This window comes from Cricetulus griseus, chromosome 5, assembly GCF_003668045.3.
Source record: "Cricetulus griseus strain 17A/GY chromosome 5, alternate assembly CriGri-PICRH-1.0, whole genome shotgun sequence".
Taxonomy (NCBI): Eukaryota; Metazoa; Chordata; class Mammalia; order Rodentia; family Cricetidae; genus Cricetulus; species Cricetulus griseus.
The window spans coordinates 192,149,776-192,168,692 of NC_048598.1; the positions used below are offsets into that span (position 1 = coordinate 192,149,776).

An 18,917-nucleotide genomic window follows, 5' to 3' on the forward strand; every position below is an offset into this window, starting at 1 on the left:
TCAATTTGGTACCGTGTAGTTCAAAACAAGTGGGTTGTTTTGTGGAAAACTTTGGGGTCATTTAGTGCTTGCCTCTTCTGGTTTGTACCATGGAGCAAGCAGCTCCTTTGCATCTTCGCAAAGAACACCTTTTGAGTTTGGGTCAACCGCCACCATGTTGTTCTTTGAGCTATCAGTGTTAGGAACCTTGTTCATCTGGCTTGTTTTGTGTTATTTCTTGCTTTCCTTTGTTTCACTTGGGATTTTATTTCCTGGATGGAGTCACTTAACTCTGGGCCAAGTCACCCTTTTTTGTTCCAACCACTGCTATTGCTCATGTCAGGAAGTTTTGTTCTTCATAAGCTGCATGCCTGCCTGTGTGTGCAGGTTCTCTGAGGATAAGGAGTCATCCCTAATTCCATCTATGTTTGACTCAATGTCCACTTCTGGCATTATCCCCAGATACTACAAGTCTCTAAGCATTCAAATTTCCACTACTCTCTCTCTCTCTCTCTCTCTCTCTCTCTCTCTCTCTCTCTCTCTCTCTGTGTGTGTGTGTGTGTGTGTGTGTGTGTGTGTGTGTGTGTGTGTGCGTCTTTTATTGTTGTACATTACCATGTGGAATAAATTCCTGGGAACATTGAGGTCACACAGCAATATCTTAGCAGCAGATGCACAGTGGCTTGTTGTTGACAGCATTTGAAAGATATGGCATGACTGTTGCTGGTAAAACTGCACATCTGTGATTTCTGTGAGCCAAAGAGCTTAAGTCAAGGCTTACTCCATCATCCACCCCCCTAGTCCAACACAGCATCTCAAATATGAATCGGACCGTCAGGGACCTGGGTTGATACTAGTCCTTGGTAACTGATATCAGTACTGGTGGAACCATACACAGAGAGAATCTGTGGTGATACATTGTTTTTGATTTATTAAAGCTACTGGAGATCAAAATAGCAAAGCAGCCATACTAGTTAGCCATAGGAGCCAGACAGTTGTGGCACATACCTTTAATCCCAGGACTTAGGAAACAAAGGTAGAAGTATCTCTCTGAGTTCCAGGCCACCCAGGGCTACATGAGTTTGAATAACTCTAAAAGAGTAACAGAGCTCATGCCTTTAATCCCAGGACTCAAGAGAGGTATTTAAGACAGGAACAGGGTCTCAGAGCTGGCATTCATTCCCCAGCCACATTGAGGATAGGAAGGCATTAATTCTCCAGCTACACTGAGGAGAGGCAGCAGTTTGAGACTTGGTGAAGAGCTCATGGAGACAGGAGCAGCCCTTTCAGCCTGAGCTAGAGGTGAGAGCTGGTGGCCAGCTGCTTTGCTTCTCTGATCTTCAGCTAGAAACTTGAACCCCAATAACTGGGTTTTTTATCTTAAGTGTTACACATCCTGTGAGCTTTGTGAACCCAAATCATGTCAAAGATTGAGGACATGCCTATGCAAATTAAAAAGAGGCAGTACATACTCTCCCACACAAGAACTGATGGCATTCTCACCAGTCTTCCCATCATTCGCAAGACAGAATAAGGCATAGCTGACAGCAAGGTCAGGAAAGAAAGTCAAACAGAGAAAAGAGAGGAAAAAAGGAAAGAAAGAATACAGAAAGAGGATGGGAGGGAGGAAGAAGAAAGGAAGCCTAGCCTCACAGATGCAACCTTTCATTCCAAAGCAGTAACTTAAAAAAAACCTTGATGGACATGAATGTTCATTTATAAATAAATATGTATGAATATACAACCGACACACATCAATGAGCTTTGAAAGTATCACAAACTACTCCCAAGATCTAGTGGGTTAACATTGCAACAATTCCATAGCCTACAGTGATTGTGTGTTAGAATCTTCAGTTGCTTTATCTAGTCCCAGATCTTACACATTTGTGGTCTGCTGGTAATTCATGGCTTCCCTGATGGATTTCCAGGTGGTGGCTTGGGCCTGTGTTCATCATCCAGCAAATTGGTGCCGATTCACTGGGTGGGGAGGTCAAAGGTTTCCAAAGAGCAGCAAAATAGGAAATCTTGGTGCAAAAGAGTTCGAGAGCCTCTTGCAATGACTCGCTGACAAGATAAGCATGGGGCAGTGTAACGAGAGACACAAGCTTGATGAAAGAAGAGACAAGACATGGGGAGGGGACAAATTGATGGCCATTTCTACCATATTATGCCTGGTATTTTCTTGATTTTTATGCAATTTTTTGCCACCAAAAAGCCATAGGTGCTGCCTGCTGTTTTCCCAATCAACACATAAGGAAATAAAGATTTTAAGTTATAATGAGATGATACTGTGAATCAACAGAGCCACAAGTAATCACACGTCTTCACCATTTCTCCTCTTTCTATCCCATCTGCCTTCTGATGGATAGTTAACATGCCTGCCTTGTACAGTTTCCTGCAGTTAGCATTTCAGTGTTTCAGAATTTTTATAACTCCATCCAGCATCATCTTCCTTTTCTAAAGCATTTCTCATAGTGCCAGATTGCAGGTGATGAAACTTTCCAGCTTGCGTGTTAACTGAAGAAAACATCGTTTTTCCTTCAGCCTTAAAATACACCTTCTCTGGGTAGAGAATTTCAGCTGGACAGATGTTTTTCTTACAGTGCATCCAAGTTACTGCTCCAGCCTCTTCTCACTTGCACTGTATCCAATGTGAGGTCAGCTGTCATCCAATTCCTTGTTTGTGTGTGTGTGTGTGTGGGGGGCTTTGTGGATCGTTTTTTAGGGTTATTTCTTCTTCCTGGTTTTAAACCATCTGAGCAGTTTTTCATAGTTTTCTGCATATTATCTATCTATCTATCTATCTATCTATCTATCTATCTATCTATCTACTATCTATCTATCATCTATCACTCTCTGTCTCTGTCTGTCTGTCTCTGTCTCTGTCTCTGTCTCTGTCTCTCTCTCTCTCTCTCTCTCTCTCTCTCTCTCTCTCTCTCTCTCTCTCTCTCCCTCTCCCCAACTCTCCTTTCTTAGTCTTTCTCCCCCCACCTTCTTTCTCTCCCTCCTCTCCAGATTTTTGGCAGGCCTGGAATTCACTTTATACTCCAGGCCAGTCTTGATTTGATAGTACTCCTCCTGCTTCAAATCCTGGGTGCTGGGGTTACAGCCAAGGGCCATACCACTCAGTGTAACTGAGTCTCCTTGAATTCACTTTCCACCAAACCTGGAGAGTTTTCAGATGCGCTTGTTCAAATATTTCTCTTTCTTTTCCTCCCCTCTACTTTAGAAAGTTAAAGTGTATATATGGAACTTCCTTAGTATTTCTGTATCTCTACTTGATGTCTGAACACAAGGAATGCAGACTTAACAACAGAAGCTCTTTGTTTGCCAATTCTAACATCAGTTACTTCAAGGTCAATTTTCATGTATTTATTTGTCTCTTCTATTATGGACTAGATAGCCCTTGGCTTTATTTATACTCCCAGTAGCCTTTAATGAGATTCCAAAAAATGCTGAAAACAATGTTCTCACCCATATATTCTTGAGCAATATTCCATAATTTGGTAAAATTGTCTGGAAAGTTTGATTCTTTTGATCTTGATAGGAAGATTTAGTTAGGAGGGAAAAAAAAAACTGGTAGGATTAGAGTAGTGTGTAACCCAAAGCTAATTATTCCTTACTACCCCAGCAAGGTTTTAATGGTATTCTACCAAAAAATCCTAAGAGTGTCCACCCTGCTGGTGGGAGAAGGCACCATTTCAGCCCTGTGAGAATGTTGGTGCTATTACCTCTAATCCTCTCAGGTTGGCAGTTTTCTCACACACACATTCACCCATCAAAACCTCCTGCAGTTTAATCAAAGGAGCCTCCTCTTAAGTTTTCGGAGATCACCTTCTGCTCTTTCATGCTCCTCTATTCATTCTGCTCACTCACACTCTGGCTAGATTTGCCTTCAAGGGTCCCGTTCTGAAGGCTGGAGCCCAAGGTAGCCATCACGGCACTCACTCGCCTGTTTCTTGCACATTGTAAGTCACAGTCCCCTACTGCCTACCATCCAGGGTTCCTATCCTATCTTCTGCCAAAGTTCTTGTTGTTAGTTTGGGGCAGAAGACTAAATCCAGCTCTTATGTTGTCATGGCCAGAAGCAGGACTGTGTGTTACATACACTGTTGTTGCTTTTCTCTGATGACTTGTGAAAAGCAGCATTGTCGATGTCTGTCAGCCACTAGGACATGTCCATCCATAAACTGCCTGGGTAAATGTTCTGTCCATTTTTATAACAGAGTACCAGCCTTTCCTTCTTCGCAGGGATCACATATGTTCTATACATGTATATTCTATACAAATGTCTTTATTTAACACATTGAAACATCTTTTCCCAGATTTTGCATTGTTAATCTCAATAGTGTTTTTTGAAGTTATTTTTTCAAGGCTAGCACAGGCAAATCCAAACACATCCATTAATATAATTATGTCCATTTAAAGGTAATTTTGCAAATCCCAGACCAGAAAGATATCTTCCCCCATGTTTAACTGCATTTCCTTGTCTCACCCTTCCTATAGCAATCTGCATAACCAAATGGAACTGAGTTTTAGACAGGATATATAACATATTCTTCCCTGTCCCCACTCCAGAAAATTTAAACCCAAATGACCTTAAAGACTTTTCTTGCTGTTTGACACTCTGGATGATATCCTTCTTGGTGGGCCTGCATTCAGCATTTTTGCTGTGTTTTTATTTTTCTTCCAGGTTCCATGAGACTAAGGAGAGTGCTTGCCAGTTTGACACATCTATGAATCACTTCACGTCTCAAGAGGGAGAGAGCAACGCCCAATGCCAGGTCAGGCCTCTGTGCCTCCCTTCCCCTCCCATCTTTGTCCCTTGAACCCAATCCTCCCAATGTCTTTTAGACAATTTTCACTGCTTTTAAACAGATTCAGTTCAATATTTCATCCAGATTTTCCTTTCCCTACAAGGAAGGTCCATTTCTAAAAGTACTACCTATTGAACTTAGTTACAGGTGAGAGGCCCTAGTGACAGCAAACCAAGGGTGGAAGGACTAGAGCCCCTTTGCTGGCAAAACCTTATCTTTGTAACATTTAGGTTTTGGCTCTCATAACATTAAGGAGGTGTGTGCTTTGCTCTCACGTTATAACTGATATTTATTATTGTATAGAATAACCCTGATATTATTGCATGGTATAACCCTAACTTGTCTGTGGAGGGGATTTCAGTGATGGAATTGCCATGTGAGTATAAGCAGTGGCAACACAGTTAATAAAAGGAAAAGGACATGTTGTTATATAATCTGTTTAAGTATGTTTTAGTAACTTTGAGGGGATAATAAAAGAACATTTCCATTAGATATAGAATATATTTATTTGAAAACTAGATATTCTTCTTTTAAATACATACTTAAAAGTTTAATCCTCTATCTGTCAGACTGTCTCAAGACAAAGGCAACCATTTACAATAGGATACAGTCTCTAGGTGTCCCACTGGGTGGTGTCTGGCACAACCTACAGTTCTGTCAGAAGCTTCTCTTCCTTGTTCAACAGCAAGACTGACAAAACTCCAGCTGTCTTTTGTGTGTTTGCCATCTGCTGCCTCCTCCTTAGTCCTTCCTCAGCCCCACCCTAACTCAGGGGCTATCCCTTCCTCCTCTTTAGAAATCTAAGATTCCCAGTGTGGGACTTTAAGGGAGTGTTTTTGTGTGTGTTGCATGCATGTATGTGTGTTCAAAAATGTGTGGATGCATTCGAGCGTGCATGTGCGTAGGGCGGTCTGAGGCTTTGTTGTGTCTCTCTCTCAGTCACTCTCTACTTGCTCACCATTCTCTTGCTGAACCCAGGGCTCTCCTCAATGCAGCTAGTCTAGACAGTCAACTTGCTCTGGAGATCCCTTGTTCTGGAATTGCAGACAGGTCACCCTACCCACCCAGCATTTTCAAGGACTCTGCGGATCTGACCTCAGGTCTTCACAGAACAAGTGTTCTGTTCCCTCATTCCCAAGTTCCACTCCCTCCAAAGAAGTCAGGATTTGTGGTTGGTTTCATTTCAGCTAAAGCCATTCATGTTTGCAAGTCCTCAACTATCCATCTGCTGTTGAACAAGGAAGAGAAGCTTCTTGCAGAAGTGTAGGCTGTGCAGACACCACCCAGTGGGACACCTTGAGACTGTATCCTGTTGTAAATGGTTGTCTTTGTCTTGAGACAGTCTGCCATATAAAGGATTAAACTTTAAGGTATGTATTTAAAAGAAGAATATCTAGTTTTCAAATAAATATATTCTATATCCAATGGAAATGTTCTTTTGTCATCCTCTTAGCTCTCTGTAAAAGAATATCATCTGTGGTCCAGCTATGACACTCTGAGTAGTTACTGAGCCCCATCACCCTGGAATTCAAGTGCTGAAACATGGACTCTAAGCATGAAGATAGCCATGAGAGAAGCTGTCTATACAAACACAGTGCACAAGGATGTGAGTCTGAGTCTATGCCCCTCTAAGACCTGGCAGTGCCTCTTATTGTCTAATATCCAGCCCATTTCTCACCATCGAATTCTTGGGTGCCAATCTTGACAGATCAGAAGCAGCATCCGTTGCACACCGTCTGTCTTCTTGATTCAATGTGGAAGAGTTCTCCAAAGATAAAAGTTGGCCCATTTCCTCTCATGTAGCCCCGTGTTCTTGCCCTTGAAGGGCATTTCTGCATCATGCATACTGTTTTTCTTGTCACTTCAGGGAGTGCCTTATGAACTCAGTTCCCACCACTATAACTTTTTGGCACCCATGTTAAACAGTGTTTTTTACAAGTGAAATTTGCCTTAAAGTATTTAAATCTGGTATATATCCAACACATCATTTTAACACGTGATTAGCATAAAACTTAATGAAATGGTTTGCATTCTTTTACTAGTAAGTCTTAGAAACGAGGTGTGTGTTTTATATTTATGGACTATTTCATTCAGAAATTTTCATCAAAAGTATTTCATCTGTACTTAGGGTTCCTCAAGTATACAATGTCAAAGACTGACTCACCCAAGCTGTTGCAACCCCAATAAGGTTTCCCAGTAGCTGAACCAATTAAATTAAATTAAATTAAATTGATTAAAGTGCAAAAGCCATGTATTCAGCTGCTACATCTCAGGTGCTCAATAGCCAAGTGTGTCTCATGGGTACACCATAAGACAGCATCTACATAGAATATCATATGACAGCATTGGAAGCTTTTTCTTCAGTCTCGTTCCATGACAGAGAAGTCTCCCATGAGCTAAATGTCACATACTAGCTAAACTCCCCATGGTGAATATAGGCAAATAAATAAATAAATAAATAACCTGACTATCAGAGCTGTTAGTTACTCTCAGGTATAGTTACACTTAGAAGGGAATGCAAGGGCATCCTGGTATTGTTTAACTTAACTACACTAGCTTAGTTAAGTTAAACACACATACACACACACACATCACACATACATATACACCACACAGAAACACACACATACACACAGATATATCACACACACCACACACACCACACACACCACACACACCACACACACCACACACACCACACACACCACATACACCATACACACACACCATACACACACACACACAGAGTTATTTTTTAAAGGATTTAAAAAAATCAAAGACTGTTGCTAGTGAACTAGGTAAGAAGGCTATACCGGTCATACATAACTACTGCATGGGGTCCATGAATGCTACAAGTCTCCAATAAGCTTCATTTTTGCAGCAATGAACGCATGTGCAATCCGTTGTCCTGCAGATAATCTATGCACTGAGGAGGTCAGGCTTAATTTAAATGGAGAGAAATCTTGAAATCCTGAACTAATCCTAGTTTTGTGACCGCCAACGTTGGCTGCAGACATCCAAGATGAACCAGACTGCATCCCTGTGGCATGTCAACCCCAGTGTCTTCAATCAGGTACCTCAGTTCACAGAACAGAAGCAGCTTCCACGTCAGACCTCCCTTCTCGAAAAGTTCAGGCTGAACAAATTTCACAATTAACTTCAGACACTCTCTTGGACCAACACTCTTAAATTAAGTTTTGGGGGTGGTGTGGGTGAAGAATTAGAGCCATTCACAAAATGTCAAGATGAGTTATCTGCTCCCTGGGGTGCCTTTTATGGGCCGATTACATTGTTACTTCATAAGCTGCCATCTCATGTTATCTTGGTCACACTACCAGGAAGGAGCACATTTAAGAATAAATTATAAAAAGTGGGAAACACACACACACACACACACACACACACACACACACACACACACACACACAGAATGTCAGCACAAAAGGCAGAGATGGACACGCTCTTATCTGGTGGTCAGAAACAGATCCTGATATTGCAAATGGGGTAAGAGAAAACAGCTAGGCTGTACTGTCCAATCGCAGAAGACACAAACGGTTTTACCACTGACAACTAAGAATTTGAAATGCATGGTGATGGTGCAGAGATTATACCTCTTAGAGAAGCCCCAGATGACACAAATGAATCTTAGGATCTAGTGATCCCCTGTGAAACAAGTCGCTCTAGAGTTGCAATTTGTGTCACGGAAGCTGATGGATACCTTTTGATAACACAATGTTATTAACAGTGTGATATAAGATGTTATATGAATTACAATCATTTGAAGTTGAAGGAACATAACCAAAAGTTTCCCACAATCCCTGTATCCAAGGCTCAGTGATAACTGGGTAAGACAAGGGTGCAAATATTGTAAGAGAAATAAGTAGCCGACATCAGCAGTGACCATTATTTCCTGGACATGAACTCACAACACTGTGTCTACATGAGATCAAGTCGGCCAAAATCCCAGCATGGACATGGGAGAGGCTCGTGAATTCCCTCCCCCAGAATTCAATTACTAGAAACCGATAGCTGCAGGGAAAGGAAAAGAAGTTTCCTCCAGGGATATACCCCTGAAAGACTACCCCTGCAACAGCAGATGATCCTACATCCATGCACATACAGAAGTCGGAGACACAGAGAAAGGCAGAATGGGGAAGAAAGAAACATGGAGGCCAGGGAAGGAAATGGAAGAGAGAAAATGGGACACAGATTTGATCAAAGCCCTGTATCATATACATGCAAAACAATGTTATTATATATATAAAATTCTAATTCAAAATGGACTGCATGACATTTTCAAAGAATAAAAAATATTTTAAATGATTTAAGTGAAATTACATTTCATGGAATTTGAAATAAAGTGACTCTCCACAAAATTACCAACTCAACCAGAAATCCAATCACCTCAAAGCTGGTAGGTTAAGACAACTGTAAACCATGTCTCCCCTAAAACTGTGGCACCTGAACCACTTTATCCCATCTCATTAGTATGGAATGAAGGCCTTGTTGCTGGCTTTCACCAACAGGACTGTGAGACACCACCATGCTGGACATCACTGTGCTATGCTCTAACCCTCAGCTTCATGGTAACTTAACATCTTTAACATCTTACATTGTTCTGCTGTTAGTTAAGGGTAATACTAGTTCTAATGCTGTAAAAAAAAAAAAATGTGCCTGGAAAGTTTTTTTTTTAAGAGTATGGTCACATTTTTATGAATAAAATGATCATGAAGGCAGACTAATAGCTAGAAAAGCACACTTCATCAATATGGGAAGTGCGGAGCCTTGAGAAAACAAAGCGATGTAAAGAGGGACACAGCACTGCCAAGAGAAGAAAAGCTGGCAGCAAAAGTGTGTATACTGAGTCACTATGTGGTTTGGTTGAACCTTTAAGTCTATGTTTTTATGATTGGAAAGAAATCTGGAGAGTATATTGGGCAGGGGAGACATCTCAGTGAGCAAAGTGCTCATTTTGCAAGCACACAGACCCGAGTCTGATCCTCGGAACACGTGTAAAGAACTGGTTACCGTGGCACATGTTCTTACTCCCAGCACTTGGGGTTTGCAGGCCAGTCTGCTTGTCCTAATGAATGAGCCAGTGAGCTCCTGCTGTCAAAAACCATAGTGAAACACAACCAAGGTTGATGCTGCCTCCCTCTCCCCACACAAGTTAATTCAGAAAAAAAAAAAAGAAGAATACATTGAGTGATTATCCCCTCATGTAGAGCCTAGGGCTTCCATCGACAACAAAGAGGCATGGAGTAGCATGAGTTAGGGAGTTAGGGTGAGTAAGTCCTTTCCGTGTTAAGTCATACAAGTCTTAACACTGTCCCCTCATCCAAAACCATGTGTTCCTCCATGAAAGCGTCCAAGGGTAGAGAGGGCTTCCCCTCATGTGTGAGTAAGCAGCCCAGAGCAGGAGGCTAAGGCATTACTTCAGCACTTGTGGGGGGAAATAAAGCAATCTATTCCCAATTTCCACTCTAATAAACAAGAGGACCTGGGACCCAAGAGGAACCTGAAAGAGTGATGTCCTAGCATGTCCCCTGCTCAGACATCTCCTAAAGGAATAAAGGAGGAAGAGAAGAAATGAAACCATACGTTTGGTTACACCACCAAAGGCAAGAACTATGGGAGGTGAGCTGGAAAGCTGGCTCAGCAGTTACAAACACCTGCTGCTTTTGCAAACAATCCAAGTGCAGTTCCTAGGACCCATATCAGGAGGCTCACAACTGCCTGACTCCAGCTCTAGGGGATCCACTGCCCTCTGACCTCCAAGGATACCTGCAAACATGTGGTGTAGGGAGTCACCCTAGCCCCGCCCAATAGTCCTGGGGCAGCAACGTGGGGACAGTTTCTCCATCACTTGGCAACAAGCCAAGGAGATAGTGAGAAACTGTCCTACTTGTTCCTTTTATAACCAAACTCCACTGCCAGCAGGATGTAATCCTAAAGGCCTTCGGAGGAATGAGATCTGGCAAATGGATGTTTTTCACTTTACAGAATTTGGAAATTTGAAATATGTACATCATACCATTGACACATTCTCAGGTTTCCAATGGGCTACTGCTCTCAACTCTGAAAAGGCTGATTCCGTTATTACACACCTACTGGAGGTGATGGCAGTTATGGGCATACCGGCGCAGATAAAAACTGACAATGCTCCAGCATATGTCTCCACAAAAATGGAACAGTTTTTCAAATATTATAACATTAAGCATGTCACAGGTATACCACACAACCCTACAGGACAAGCAGTCGTCAAAAGGTCTAACAGGACACTTAAGGAGATGCTCCATAGGCAAGCTGGTAAGTCGAAACCCCCCAAACATAGATTGCATAATGCTTTATAAACACTAAACTTTCTTAATGCCAATGACAGTGGGCAGACAGCTGTGGAAAGACATTGGACTACGGAAAAAACTGCTGAACTGAACCAACCAGTGTATTACAAAGATGTGCTGACCTCGATATGGAAACCTGGACATGTATTACGTTGGGGTAGGGGTTTTGCATTTGTCTCCACAGGAGAAGAAAATCTTTGGATACCATCAAAATTGATCAAGATTCGAGTTGAGGGAGACAACCCCCTCAACAAGGATGACTGACAGGTATTTTCTGAGGAACCCCCCTCTATAAGTCAAAGGACACTACATGTATGGATACTCAAGGAAAGAACGTAGCTATAACCATCAAACAAAAGGAACGTGCTATACGGTAAAATTTACAGCTGTCTCTCGAATAACTCTATGTCTATTCATTTCCTAGTCCCTATTCAACTAAATCGAGACTGGATTTAGAGTTGGATTTGGCTTTCCTACTCTAAAATCCAAGCATGTTATTTAACAACATTTAAAAGTTTCTGTGTTATATCAAGAAGCCAATTGCTATAATACAGAATAAATGAAGAATAAGAGGACTATCTTTGTCTTTTCTTGGCTTTTCTTTTACACCCTCTCATAATCGTTGTTAGTCAAGGTTCGTCAAGGTACCTTTCCCGGTACACATACATAAACAAGCGAACATTTCTCTGATGACACTTATGTTTGAGTCCCATACAGCCATCAAGACCCAGCCTGACAGCAATCCCTGCATGCTCCGGAAAAGGAATTGGACTACACCTCCCCGACTACACTGGATTCAACTCACTCTGTTTTGACTGACACTCCAACCAGAACCTCGAGTAACGACTTCAATCAAGTTGAGGATTTCAACGTAGATCTTCAATCAAACAAATCTCATCTAACATGGACTAGACATAACTCATTAGAGACCTTCCCTGTACTGGCATTTTTTTTTCCACAGGGCCCCCACATGACCATCTTCATCCCTTTTCAGCAGGAAGTAACCTAGAAGATGCTACGCCCCCGTTCCCCATTATTGTGTATTAGGGTAGTGTAAGCCTAGTTAAGAATGACCTTCTTATTGTTTAGAGTTGGGATTGGAAGAAGGTGTTCAAGTTAGACACTTTTTCCACATGACTTTAAGACTTAGCTAGAATAGACATAGGATGTATCATAGCAGATTATTGTATCTTCTTGTATTCCACCCTTATGATTGTTAGTTTTGGATATTTTACACTATTAAGTTTTAATCCTCTCTTAGACTAAAAGGGGAATTGTAGGGAGTCACCCTAGCCCTGCCCAATAGTCCTGGGGCAGGTACCAGGTGGACCCGGGGACTCGCCCATAAGGGCGTGGTGAAGGAAAGCCGGGATGACGTAAGGGAGCTTCTTAAGGGGCTGCACGTGGGGACACGGGCCCCCTTTTGTTCTGGCCGCGCTGGCTGGGTTCTATAACCTAGCTCTGGCCTGTGTTTCACCCTGCTATCTTCTGAAATAAAGAGACCTTAATCCAATAATGTGGTGCACATAAATCCACACAGGCACACATACATACACATAAGCTTTTAAAAAAGTCCTTTTGAGTTGGGGTGGAGGTGAAATGCCCGCCGTGGGGAGGTATCCTTGGTTGCCCATAAAGACTTGCAAGTGTGTTCCACAACACTCAGCATATGAACCCTCACACTGAGTATGAAAACCAACAGTGGCTACTGCCAGAGAAACAGGGACAGTTAAGAAATGGCAGCAAAGGTCTGAAAGGTCCTGGGTTCGGTCCTCTGTGCCACAAATCATCCCCGTAAACTCGTCCTTATTATAAGTGGCCAGAGAAGGGAATGGGCCAAACACAGTTCAAGTATTTTGTGAAAGCCTGGCCTGCACATAGAGACGAACTAGGGTTGCCAATTTGATGTTGACCAGGTATTTTGGGCATACTCATTCATTTTTAACGAGGAAAATAGACCAAGACTTATGATACCTGCCCAAGGAATTTAAAATAAAAAGGGTCTGATACTAGTATAAAGATATTCAATGGGGCACATTTGGGGTTAAAAGATTACAGAAAAATATTAGTATCTCATGCTTATTATTCCACAGAATTAACACTGCTTGATAAATCAGGGACACAGGTGTTTACTGTGTTTGAGAGGCTGTGTCTAAAAGAAAGACAGCATTGTCCTGTTACAGACTTATATGTCTTATTTTCCATGTCGAAATTTGAGCTTGTATTATAAGCATTTGAACTTGAAACAGCTTATGACACCCCTCCCCATAAAATCTCCTCCTACTAGTCACTAGGGCATCTGGGAGGGTTATTGGAGTGTAAGTGTGGTGATGATCATGATGTTTGAAATTAGATTTTTTAAGCAGCTAATTATGTGCTGCATAAATATGCAAAGCATGAATACATCCCAGTCAGAGCCATTTTCTTTGTAGACACACCCAGAAGTGAGCAGAAGACACAAACAGTGGGGTCCCCAAAAGTTTTGTCCATGTTGACTAACAACTCTAATATGTGTAAAAAGATCTCACTTGCATTAAGCAACAAGGGTAGTTATTCAATTCAATCCCCATTCAAAGGCAAATAATGACCAAGAGGGGAAAAATAATACTACAGAGACTGTATCTACCCAACAGCAAAATGCACAAAACTGCATTGTAAAGAGATTCAGATTTCAAAGAAAGTAGATGAAAATATCTAGAGAACGAGTCTGTTTTTTTCCTGAGGCATATAAAACTCCACAATGATAAAGCACAAACTTCAGTCTAGAGACTAACAACGTCTATCCAGCGCTTTCATAACTATAAATCAGTGGAGCCAATGAGTCTAAGGGACAGTGATACCCTTTAAACATTTACAGGAAGGACAGTTTCAGAACTGGTACAGTTTGTCTCTGCTCTGAGCTCTCAGATTACAAAAATAAAAAAGATAATATGAGCATTCATTTGCTTTCACTGTTGATGTGAGTATCACTTTTGTGTGGTGTGTCACTTTTGCAGACAGGGGAAGCCGGAAGGTGAGAGGACAAGGCTGAAATGATATAACCCCCTCCTAAAGAAGTCCCACGTAATAATGATGACAGCACCTCTAGAATTGGAGTGGTGAGGAATCTCACCATGATCTCATCCCCAGTGACCCACTTTCCCCAGGAAAGCTGACAGTCAGGCAATGGGACATCCATCCCTGGTCTTCAGTCTTGGGGTGTCATGGGCCAGTTCTTCCTGTCCCCCTGTCCCAGGTTGTTGAGCATTTATGTTTCACATTCCACCGTTTGCTTAGCACCAGGCAGTTGCTCCTACAACTTCTCTAGCTCAGCCTCTCATTTCCCTCTATCGCTACGTGAAGAAATTTAAATGCAGATTTTCTAGTTCCTGGCACATGTGGCATGACAGATGGCATCTGATAATGATGGAGAAACTGGGACATTCCTTAACTAATCAGCAGAGCACAGGACTTCCAAAGCCATTACCTGCTTCGGCTGGGCTCCCTTGGAGAGAATGTCCAGCAAGTCAGCCGAGGAGATGAAGTAGAAGCGAGGGAAAGTGACACGCTTGGTTTCCAGGTACTCGGCCAGGGCTTTTTCACAGAGGGAAAGCCTGCATGAACACATGAAGAAAAACCCATCTCAAGCATGCCCGTGTTTCCACATTGACACTCCAAAGAGAAAACCTGCATTTACCATGACTCCATTCAACCAGGAAATCACTATTTCAGACACCCCCTCCTGCTTTGACATCCTGCTTACAAGTAGAAGACAACCAAGCCAAGGGAGGTGGACACACACACACACACACACACACACACACACACACACACACACACACACACACACACACAATTATATGCCAGACTCAGGTTTATGGGTTTATGCTACTCTGTGCTTCTCATGATGAAGACTAGACTTGGCATTGCTTGCCCTAAGCACAAATTTCAGTTGTAAGCTATAACTGGGGCAGAGCCCTTTCCTCATTGGATATCTGCAAGACACAAGTGACTTCAAGATTCTCTGGCATTCAGGGAAGTCACAGACCTAGAATGGCTCCCACTTTATCATCACCAATAGCTCTTGCTATTGGTTACATACAAATAACTGCATCTTGTCAGTAAGCATCTCGTCTGAATGGTGGATTTGCCCACTTTAAAGCAAAGGCCAGAATGACTTTGTGGATGCAGTTGTGGACTATATGTGAATGTGACTTGACAAATGGCCCCGAGGAAAAGAATTTTGAAAGCACTGACATGCTCTGTAAGGGTGACATATCATAGCGAGAAAGTACAAAGCAAGCAATGGCTCACACCTGTAATATAGCACTTGGAAAGCTGAGGCAGGAAGATTCCCATGAGTTCAATGTCAATCTGGAGCCAAAACAACAACAAATGATGGGGGGGGCGAGCAATGAGAGAAAGGTGGGGAATGAATGAGAATATACAGACAGACAGACTAAAGGACTGTGAGTGCTGATCAAAGTTTTGGTGCACAGTAGGTGTTCAATGAGTATATGCAGAATGATATGGTGAAAGAATTGATCAGTTATCGGAAATCTTACCTAAGACACACAGGGTAACCTAGAGAACAAAGAGCGACTTCAACCATGAATATTAAACACTGTTAGAATGGGGGAGAAACAAACTTGAACTGACCCTTTGTCATGTTCTTACCTGCTCTGAAAATCTTTCAGTCTCTCATACAGGTGGGGTCTGCATGTTGCTTCTAAGACATTTTTTATTTTGGCTGTCTTGAACATTAACTCCTATATATAAGCATAACGTAGATGTTAGAAACTCCACATTTTCCTTCCACTGAGAAGATTAACATTTGATAGCATGACAGCTGAATGATCAGTGTTCAGGAGACTGTAGGTATGCCTGGCACCATATTTGCACCATGTATGAACAGTATTTGTTAACATAATTTCACTGAACAGTCATACCTGTTTGCTTTCATAGCTATCTGCCATGCCACGGTGACAGCCTTGAATAGCTAATATGGCGATGGCAAGATTTGTAAACAAACAAACAAACAAACAAAAAAAAAACGTAAAGCAACTGGCACATGGATAAATCCTGGTTTTAGGGCTATTCTTAATAGTCCCAAACTGAAATAATCCTGATATCCTTTAACCAGAGAATGGCTAAACTGAGATATATTCTAAATGGAACATTGCTTGGTGAGAAAAGAACTATTCAAGCAATAACCTGGGTGAAATCTGGACAAAACTATGTGTGTGTGTGTGTGTGTGTGTGTGTGTGTGTGTGTGTGTGTGTGTGTGTCTGTGTGTGCACGTGTGTATGCGTCTGTCTATGCACGTGTGTGTATTCATGGGTGTTTTGGTACATGTGAGACCAGAGGTTTCCTTGTTTTTTGAGACAAGGTCACTTACTGAATCTGGAGCTCACTGACTTGACTGTACTAGGGGACATCCTGTCTCCATTTGCACAGTGTTGGGATTACAGGCATTAATTTAACTTACCTGGCTTTTATATACAGATCAAAGTGAGATCTTTATGTTTGCATAGTAAGCACTTAAATGCCTGAGCCAAGAATAGTCTTGAGTGAAATAAAACTTCAAGGGTCAAAAAAAAAAAAGAAAAAAAAAAAGTAAAGCTTCAGTTCTGAGTCCTATGCATCAAAATCTAACACAATGAATGTATCATGGGTTTTTAACATGTGAAAACTTTGCTAGAACAGGATAGGCTCATCTTTGACTGACCTTAAATTCAGCATCTACTCCATCAAATCTTCTGGAATCTTCCACGAGCTGGGTTCGAATATCTTCTGAACAAACAAAGATGTTTTCCAAGTGAGACCAGGTTCGCTGGACTTCCATCCAGGTAAAGATGACTGCATCGGCTATGTTTAACTTGTTTTGCCAGCTTAGGACTTGCTCAATGAAGTATTCCACATACTTGCTTTGAAGAAGAGTCTGCAACTGAACCTAGAAGGCAGGCAGGCAGGCAGGCACTGGTCAGTCGCTGACTGGTGAACTACGAGTGCAATGAAGCAGGATACTCTGCTAGTTGCTGTGTTCTTGCACCTTGCATGGAACCTAGAGAGGCACTATCAAGTTTTTACAAAAATGGGCCAAAGAATTCATAGCATGCTGATGTATCCAACCAAGGAAATGAGGTAAGTAGAAGCACCGATACTTAACATGTCTTCTCCACACTTCCATGCAGGTAAAAACCAATATTGGGGGCTGGGGAGATGGCTTAGTCCATTAAAGGACTTGTTATGAAGACCTGAGTTCATATCTTCAGCACACATAACTTAAAAAAAAAAAAAAAAAAAAACTAGGCAGAGATAGGCAGATCCCAAGGTTCAACAGCCAGTCAGCCCAGCCCAAACAACTAGTCCCAAGTCCCAGAAAAAAAAACAAAAAAACAAAAAACCTTTGCCTCAAAAGTAAAGATAAGCCGGGCGGTGGTGGCGCACGCCTTTAATCCCAGCACTCGGGAGGCAGAGGCAGGCGGAGCTCTGTGAGTTCGAGACCAGCCTGGTCTACAAGAGCTAGTTCCAGGACAGCCTCCAAAGCCACAGGAAACCCTGTCTTGAAAAACCAAAAAAAAAAAAAAAAAAAAAAAAAAAAAAAAAAAAAAAAGTAAAGATAAATACCACCTAAAAAGTACTAGGGACATCTTTAAGAATGAAAGCCCCTAGGACCTGCCTGTTTTGTTCAACATTCCAAGGGTGTGTGTGGGGGGGGGGGTTTGTTTATTTGTATGCATATAGGTCTCAAAAAAGTAAAATCTCCCTCAAGCTTCCTCTTGCCTCTGCCAGCTGAGTGAGTGCTATGTTCTACAACACTATTGTCACCAAGACTTGCTGTCACACGCAGCAGTCTGATAGTTACTTCTCAACAGGCTGACATGGAAACCTCAGGACTTCACTGGATAAATTGACCCCTCTTGTTCTCTTTTGCACACATGAATCCTCTTTGGGACAAAACCCTTGGTTTCTATGCAATATCCTGTTCCATTATTCCCCTGTTCACAGTCTCTTACCCTTCCCCACCCATTGTGTTGTTAAACAAATGCAGCTGGACCTTGTATCCTTTCTCTTTATCCAACTTGCTGGATACTGACAACGGCCTCCCAACCCTCATGCTACACTGAGCCTCTAGGTTGGGCTCTGGGCTGATTTCTGCCTTTATATAAATGACTCTCACACTAAATAGGCCCAGAATTTTAAAGTCAGTGTGCTGTAGGCTTACATCTGATCACAGAGATAGTTATTACCTTCTCAAATGCTCTCATCAACCTCTGTTCTCACAAAAGTGTAAAGAGATGCTCATCTCTTTATCTTTATAACTCATGGTCATATATGCTATTCTCACATCTGTCTCCAGATTTACCTTCCATAAAATCCATGAAGAAAAAAGTACATTCCAAGGAAACCAAAACAATTGGTCCCTGAGAGGTGGCTGCTTTCTGGTGTCCCGAATGTTACTAACATTGTCCCCATTGCATAGCCATCCTTTGCTGGTGGTCATTCTGTCTCTTCTGGGCCTTGTAGGAGTCTGTCCATCTCTCCTTAGTCTCCTAGGAGTCTGTCTGCCTCTCCTTAGTCTCCTTGGAGTATGTCTGTCTCTTAGCCTCCTAGGAGTCTGTCCATCTCTCATTAGTCTCCCAGCAGTCTGTCTGTCTCTCCTTAGACTTCTAGGAGTCTCTTAGTCTCCTAGGAGTCTGTCCATCTCTCCTTAGTCTCCTAGGAGTCTATCTGTCTCTCCTTAGCCTTCAAGGAGTCTGTCCATGTCCCCTCAGTCTCCTGGGGGACTCTTTT

The 18,917-nt window shown here is 42.1% G+C and overlaps 1 protein-coding gene across 1 annotated transcript in view; it reads right to left on the minus strand.

The window, feature by feature from the left end:
• The window catches only part of Dnah11 (dynein axonemal heavy chain 11), a 298,245-nt gene that overhangs the window by 209,595 nt on the left and 69,733 nt on the right, over nucleotides 1-18,917 (minus strand). Inside the window, exons 26-28 of the mRNA XM_027416426.2 lie at nucleotides 16,849-17,073; nucleotides 15,797-15,888; nucleotides 14,607-14,733 (exon numbers count right to left, since the gene is read on the minus strand). Coding sequence (XP_027272227.1) covers nucleotides 14,607-14,733; nucleotides 15,797-15,888; nucleotides 16,849-17,073 — 444 coding nt within the window. The remainder of the gene's footprint in view (nucleotides 1-14,606; nucleotides 14,734-15,796; nucleotides 15,889-16,848; nucleotides 17,074-18,917) is intronic.